Below are 8081 nucleotides of genomic sequence, written 5' to 3' on the forward strand. Positions count from 1 at the left end.
GGGCCTGTTCAGGAAAAAATAACGTGTAATAAGGGTGCGGCGATTGATGTGTGTGGTAGCGCGGCCGGGGAGTGAGTCTGAGCCGGGGCGAGTGGTGTCAGGCTCCAGCGGGGCCTTCCCGCAGCCGGGAGCGGCCGCCGGGCCCGCCTGGGGCTGTCTCTCCTCTCTGTGGGCTTTCTCCACTTCTTGTGCGCTTTTGAACGCGTTACTGAAGCACATCTACCTATCTGTTGTTTCGGTTTGTTAGCTCTTGCAATGAATTCGTGTCAGGATAATTCTTTGATTACTTATTTTTAATTTTTTTTTCCTAAATAAAAGCGAAATATGTGTTTACATACTATTGGTGCTTCTCCGTTCGCATTAACAAGTTGGCTTGTACCTTCTTGCTTGCTCTGCCTTCTCAGAGCTTAAATATTTGATGCTGATTTTACCAGTTTTCCTCAGGATAAGTAGTAGTTCCTTTAATCAGTAGCTCCAATGATTTTAAAGATTAGAGGAAGAACAATCTAGGGACAAGTAGATTTATTTGCATAACAGTTCTTTATTGGAAGTATTCCAGAAGTACAATACTAATGTTTTAAATTGTTAACAAATAAAGTAGCTTTTGTTGTGATTTGTTAGGCTGTATTTTTACCAGGTAATGGAAGGTGTTATGTCCTAGGTACGATTTCATTCACTTTCTATGTGGAATACTTGAAATTATTTATCAGTATTAGATGCTACAGCTGCTATTAAATCCTCAAATGATGCAGAATCTGTGAATTTATGTATGTCTAATCCAGTTTAAATCACAACGATCCTCTTGTTCTGTCTTTTCATTCAGAAACTGCGTGTTGATAAAACTGAAAAAATGAATGTTTGTTTTATTTAGTAAATGTTGGTTAAACAACCTCATGTGCAAATTAAATCCTGAATCCTACGAAGATTTCTAACACCATCCTCTTCTTTCTTTTCAAAATGGACGTGAAATATTTAAACAATACTTTGCTTAACTGGTTATCAGTTAACAAAGACTGATATCCATGTATTTGAAAGTTAAGCATGCACAGAAGTCTAAAAGAAAACACAGTTTGAACTGACAGTTGCATGTATGTTTTAGATATATAATGCTGCTGTTGCACTTGGTACCAAGATTTTATAAAAGAATAATCTTAAATAAGAAATGAATACATATTCTTGCTTATACTATCTTCTGTGATAGCATTTGCATTAACATCAAATACATTGGTATTACTTCGAGGTTAATAAATGAACTCTTGAGCTTAACTTTAGACTAGAGAAACAGATTTTTGTGAGTGTGTAACATTTATACAGTGCATGAAAAAGTCCTAAATGTATTTCATTTGCATATTGTTTTGAATTGAGCAGTGCAACAAAGTCTCAATCAGGGCTGTCAGTTTTACTAAGGTAATCTGCTGTACAAATACACACAAAACCCACTGGTTAGGTTCTAGTATTGGTGAAGACAAGTTTACTGTGTCCAATTTCAGGAAAGAATGAGGGCTAACAAACACAGCACTGTTTTGTAGGGGTTGCTTAACTTACCTAAACCTCACTGCTTCTTGGTTGATGTCATGTAGATGACAAAGCTGTACACATAACCCACCCCCCAAAAAAACCCAACCAACAGAGCCAAAAGTGACTTTAAGAGGTGTTCTCAGTCATCCCCCTGCCTCAAGGCACAATAAGCTATTATGAAAACAACCTTGGTGGATGTTTGTTTAACCTGTTCTTAAAGCCTTAAACACAGATTCCACTCATTCTTCAGGCAGTCTAGTCTAGTCCTTAACTGTCCTTTTTCGAATGTCTAGATTAAATCCTTTTTTCTGCAATTTAGCCTTGTTATTCAAAGTGACTATAAAGGACAGTGTTCCCTTTCTTTTTTGCAGCATAGTTTTACATAAACTAAGACTGTTACCATATTTTTGTTGTCTTCTGTTATTTGATTAAAAGCATGCATTATTTCCTTTTTTGAATCAGAGTTCTGAAACACATGATCCTTTGTTGTTGCACCCCTTTACCTCATGTCCAATCTTTCCACAACTTCTCGAAGTTATCTTGGTGACAACACTTCTGATTATGCATCTCAGTAGGATGTATGCCCTTTTCAACCTCATGAACGTGTTGACATGTTCTACTTGTGATCCAGTCTACCTATTGGTTTATTTTCTGCAAGTTTATTACAATATCTCCTTTCTATGCAGTTGATTATGTCTTGCTAAGTGCACAACTTTGCACTTGTGTCTATAGAATTCCCTCCCCACCTCCAGTGATTTCAAACTCTAGTCTTGACTTCTGCTCTTCGTGGTATCTCTCAACCTGGTGTCAGCTGCAGGTTTATAAGCATAACTTCTAAGCCTTTGCCGAAAGATACTACAATATTGAAGTGTATGAGGAATTTTATTTGATATAAATGTACAGTTTGATAGTAAACTACTAATAGTGATCCTCTGAGTACAACCAGTTTTGCACCAGATTTATGTAGTTTCTGTCCAGATCAAATTTCCTTGTATTCCTTTTGAAAATGTCAGTGGAACAGAATGTCAAAAGCCTCGCTGAAATGAAGATCTTCAGTTTGTTCGTGTCTGTGGAACCATAAATGGAAATTAGGTTGGTTTGATAGATTGTCATGAACAAATCATGTTGGTTGTTATTTAGCACTTTGTTATTTTCCAGGTATCTGCACATACTTTGAATTTGTCCAGGATTTTTAATTAAGTTGGCTGGTTTCTAATTTCATGTTTGCTTGCTTGCTTGCTTGGTTTTTAAAGTGAAATACTCTTCATTCTTTTGTAGTGTCTTGAAACAGCTATTAGTTTTCAAAGAGAAAATTGTTTATACCATTAGGTTCTGAAATTTGTGGTAACGTTTGATTGGGAAATGGTAATAGACTTTCAAAAAGGAGATTGGCCCAGATATTCATCTTAAAATGACAACGAACACAGAATTCCAAAACTGTGCTCTTGTAAATATTTTTTTTTTGTCTATCTTATATGTGAGACATCTGAAAGTTGTGAATGTCCTTAGATTTTTAATGTTTCTCCCTGGGCTCTGTAATGTTGCTTGTTTTCCTACATAGAACATTATCCCAGTTTCAACAGGGCTGACCAGTCTATTGCCAATCTCACACTGAAGCATAATGAAGGCCCAAACACTAGCTGTTTCATCATCTTTTGTGGCTTAATGCAGTTGGTATACTTCGTGCAGTTTTACCATGATTGGGCTCTGTAAAAATGCAGTGATATTCAGTATTTTTAAAATATAGAGAAGTAGTTCTTGCCCCCCCCCCCTTTTTTTTCCCTTTTTTTTTTTTGTGAGGAAGCCTCCTGGCTAGAGTATTCACCTAGAGTTCAACAGGCTGTCCCAGTTTTCTCCTCTTCACACAGCCACCCATTTGTCCATACCCCTCCTAAAAAGCCTTCTAAAAAGAAGAGGTGATGGTTTAAGGAAAGGGGGGACTGGGGGTGCTGGAAGCTCACCTCCAAATAAAGTATCTACAATTAAGCAGGATCCTGCCTCATTTGAGACATACTGCCTTGTCTTTTCTGTCAGCAAAGCTGTATGCAGTTCTCTGCTTAACATACTGGTGGTTTAAAAATTGATTTTTGCAGTGTGTGTTTTCACTCTTCAGACTTTTGTTTGTTTGCTTCAGAAATCTAAGTTTCTAATACAGCATTTTGGATTCTACTTTGGGTGCTGACTACATCAAAGCTAGTTATTACAGCCATGAATGACGCAATGACTCAGTTCCTTTTTGGATCTAACTCTTTTTTAAAAAGTGTGAGACGTTGGGCTGATGCTAGGTTAACTGAAATCAACAGAAAGAGTCCTTTTTACTTTGAAAGGCAATGAGTCTTGTCCCAGTTCTCATGTTACATTGCCTCGTTGCTACAATTTCAAATTTTGCTTTTAGTAATTCTTGGTATCAGCCTGACTGTATTCAAACCTCTGGTCAAGCTTACATTTAAAAATTATTAGCTGGTGTGCTTGCTCCGCTATTTCTCTCCTCTGCAGACAAAGCAAGAATGAATAATAACATTTGAGATGTTTTCAGTGAATGCCTGATAATATATTGAGATTAAGAATCACTGATAATTTAATACGCATCACTGCTGTAAAAAATAGCTTTTTCCACTCCGAATGCATATTTTTCTTTTTGATGTATTATTGATATACTGTATGATGAGCAGTCAGAAGAAGGCTGTAGAAGTGAACTTCTAGTCTAAGTAGCTCTTGTTATAATTCTACAGAATAGCAAGGAGAACAACATAATTACTTGTAAATCAAAGGTAAATATTTTCCTTTATTTTACTACTGAAAGTATACGTACATGGTAGGAAGTGGCTATTGAATTTCTTAGTGTAAAATCAGATCATTAAATGCAGTATGTTTTTATTTGGTTTAAACCTAATTGCCCTAATTGCCCCTAAAAATAGCTGCTGATTCATCATTAAAATGCAAAAATACATTTGGCCCCATTACTGTACAGGCACTGAAAGAATATAAAGGAATATCTTGTGTGATCTTTCTATTAACAGGTTGGTGGTGTATTTGTTTTTTGATAAGAAAAAGACCCATTAAAATACCGTCAACAAAGTAGCTATTTCTAAGTAATTATATGTGCCACACCTTCTTAATTATATGACAATTTAAATACTTAAAATATCGTATTCAGAATATATAAGTGCTTGAGATTTTAGTAGGGATTTGCATAATTTCTGAAGTAATGTGTTATGAAAATGCTGTTTCTAACCTTTTAAAGCATTATCAGGCTGTACAATATGAAATTAAATGAGTTACCAGTGGGTTATTTCTTTATCTATGTTTTACTGTAACATCAGGTATTTGATTCTTCCATATATCTTTAAAATAGAGTAACCTAAGTGGTGCATGTTATTTTTCAGTGCTTTTGAAAGCTCTTAGATCAATCACATTAGAAAATTCCCTGTATTTATCCCCATAAAATATATAGCACAGTCAGCTGTCGAGTTTTATTTTTGACTCTGCAAATACATCAGTCTTTTCTTGTTTCCTGCTAGCAATTTTTCATAGTACAAATTTTGCAGCGTTTTTTATCCTCTTCCTTATTTCTCCGGTTTTCACTGTAACACCTTCATCTGGACTGACTGGAGCTGTGACAATTTGTATCATCTGAATAGCAATTCCACAATTTTTGAGATTTTTTTTTTTTTCTGTATTATCCTCACAGCATACTACTATGAGAGGCTTTACAGTTTGTTAATATTACTGGTAATTGTAAATTGACATAACACGAACATTTAAATGTATGCTTAAGTATAGTTCATTTTAAGTCTACACAACTACGGATGATGTAAATATCAAGGATGGGCTGTTTCATCTGGATTAAAACCTGGGCTGCAAGTGATTTTGAGCTTCTGCAGAAGTGGTATTTGTGACAGGAGGTACATACTCTTGTACATAGGCAGGAGATTTATAAGCGTGTGCTGTTTGTACTGTCCTGGGCACTACCAGGCTCGCAGTTAACAGCACTCTGAGCAAAGACATATCTTTCCAAAAGAGTGCAGCGTGTGTCTTGGCCACATGCCCGGTGGGACTGCGTTCCAGAAGCTGGTGTTTGCATCTGGAAAGAGCTGTGCCTGGCTTTCCTTCCTGAGCGAGCAAACCGAAACAGCACTTCTGCGTGGAACTGGGTCCAACTCTGAGCTGCTGAAGGTACCTCAAGATAGGGGTTGGCTTTGATTTTTGTCTTTTTGCCAAAAATGTAAAGTGCAATCTCCTGCTGGTTGGCATTATTTTGATCCTAGATAAGATAATTTCTTCTCTATGTCTTTAGTTTTGCCAGGCCCTGGGGTGCACATATAAATGGTTTTGTTTAGCTCTAGTTAGATGAAGTTGAAGAGTTCAGTGTGAATTGATGACACCTGAAAGCTGCTCTGAAATTTGCATTAGTGATTTAGAATGAATCAATTTAACCTTTTGGTTTTCTGTAGCTAAGTGTGAAAAGGAGAATCCTTTGTTTTTGTCCAAGAAATCAATAAAATATTTTCAAGGCAACTGTGTCTCTGCAAGATCCCAAAATAATGGCAGAAGTAACTTCAAGAAATATATCAAAGGGCATAGATAGAGGTTAAAAATAATTAAAAAACCCCAAACCAGCTATTTTAAAATAATTGTCAATAATTCTGGGCATTGAAGTGCATTTTCCCCATCACTTTTCTTCAAAAACTATGTTAATAACCAGTCAATAATTGATAAACTAATTTCTATAAAGTGTTAATTTAAGCATGAATTGGCCCACAACTTAGTAGATTCTTGTCAGCTGGTAGCCCATGGTGAAACAGGAATTAAGAAATCATAGCTAATAAAGATCCTACAAATTCTGCCTTTAATTTATTTTAATTTACCCAAGGAGGAAAGGTCTGCTAAATCAGACAGGTAATGCATTTATAGATCATCTGGCCACTCTGACATTGCACTGGGAGAGAATCAAGAGTATCTGTACTTACCATGCATTGCTTTTAGGTTTCGGAACTGAAATTTCTAGCCACTCTATAGCCCCTTGGTTTTTTTGTTTTTGAGATGGTCCTTGTAAGTCTTTCAGTTGGTGAGCATTGAGTGACTCTGTACATTTTATCTGCCAAGAACTACCTTGCTGTCATTTTTGGCATGATTGTTCAAAATGACTGTTAAGTAAATAGGTAAATGTATAACCAGTTGGTGTATTTTTTTTAATTGGTATTAGCCTCTGATGAGCTTATAGACGGTGCTGCTCTGTCTCATTTCTTAAGATAATCCAGCCAAATTTCATTAACTTCCTCTCATATTTTATATGTTATGTTCCCTTGAGTGTCCTGTTAAGATTAGAGTTCATCTTCCCTGAATACATATAAAAAAAACTTGGGTAAAATATTTGTAAGACTACATCAGGTATTGAAACCTCTCTCTTTTTCTCTGAAAAATATTTACACTAAAATATAGTAGAGGTTTGCTTTTTTCATGGCTACATCATGTTGTTGGCTGTTGGTCATTTTCTTAATTACATACTTTGGTGAAATTCTCATGGTACTGCCTTCTACCTGACCAATACCCAACGTATACCAAAACATTTAGTCAGTTACATTCAAGTGCACATTCTTTTTATTTTAGACTGCTTTTTTTCACCTTGCTCCTATTTTGTCTGGTCTTCAAGGTCATTCAGTTCTTCCCATGTGTTATCTTGAATTTTATTTTTTAATTCCCCTCCCCCCCCCTGATTTTTATTAGCGTATTTCAACTTTGGTTCCAGTCATTAGTGAAAAATATTAACATTGCTCACACAATCAAGCCATTGGTGACCTCCATCGAATAGGGTACCACCTTCTTTCTGCTGTCCCTTGTGATCTCCTGTCGAGCCGTTTAGTCGTGTTTCTAATTTTTGTTCTGCTCCCTGTTCTCCCCCGTTTCAGCTGTTACTTCATATGTGGGCCAATGTCATTGCTTACTGAAGTCGGGTCGGATGCCACATACTGCATTCCTAGATTTAAAAACTAAAAAAACAACCAAACTGTGTAGAAAAAGGCAGGAAGTTAATGCTGGATGGGCTGTATTTATGTCTCTATTGAAAACTGAAATTAATTATTGTTTTGGCTCCGCAGCCACGTGACATCACCTGCAATCCTTTTTTCCACCGTCATTGTACGTGGCTCTCAGTTTTTCCTTTGCTGTAGTGTTATGCGTAAGCTGAAAAACTTGTTTATTTTCATATCATTTACACGGTCTGGCACATTTTGCACATTTTCTCTACATTTTCTGGCATCTTTGGGTGTTCCTTTGCCGACTAGTCTCTTTTCCTGCCCTTGAAATACACCTTCTTTTGAGGTAGGCATTTTTTGAAGTAGAATCTTTCCTTAAAGCCTTTTTCCCTTGTTCGAGGACCAGTTTCTGTGTTGTTTTACCCGCTTGTGCCGGTTCCATGGATTCTCTCCGGCTGCGTTTTCCCCGCTTCCGCCCAGCAGGGGGCGCGGCGCCGCCTGACGGGAGGCGGGGCGCCAACCGGCGCGGCTGCGCTTTGCGGACTGCTGTAAAGCACCACCGAGTGTCGCGCTGCGTCTGGGGAGGGA

At 37.1% G+C, this 8081-nt stretch overlaps 1 protein-coding gene across 1 annotated transcript in view; it reads right to left on the bottom strand.

The window, feature by feature from the left end:
* SLTM (SAFB-like, transcription modulator) overlaps window positions 1-7847 on the bottom strand; it is a 34559-nt gene extending 26712 nt beyond the window's left edge. Inside the window, exon 1 of the mRNA XM_009885778.1 lies at window positions 7734-7847. Within this exon, the coding sequence (XP_009884080.1) occupies window positions 7734-7847 (114 nt within the window). The remainder of the gene's footprint in view (window positions 1-7733) is intronic.
* Window positions 7848-8081: the final 234 nt, after the last annotated feature.

The sequence above is a fragment of the Charadrius vociferus genome, unplaced genomic scaffold (genome assembly GCF_000708025.1).
Source record: "Charadrius vociferus isolate BGI_N301 unplaced genomic scaffold, ASM70802v2 scaffold325, whole genome shotgun sequence".
Classification (NCBI taxonomy): domain Eukaryota; kingdom Metazoa; phylum Chordata; class Aves; order Charadriiformes; family Charadriidae; genus Charadrius; species Charadrius vociferus.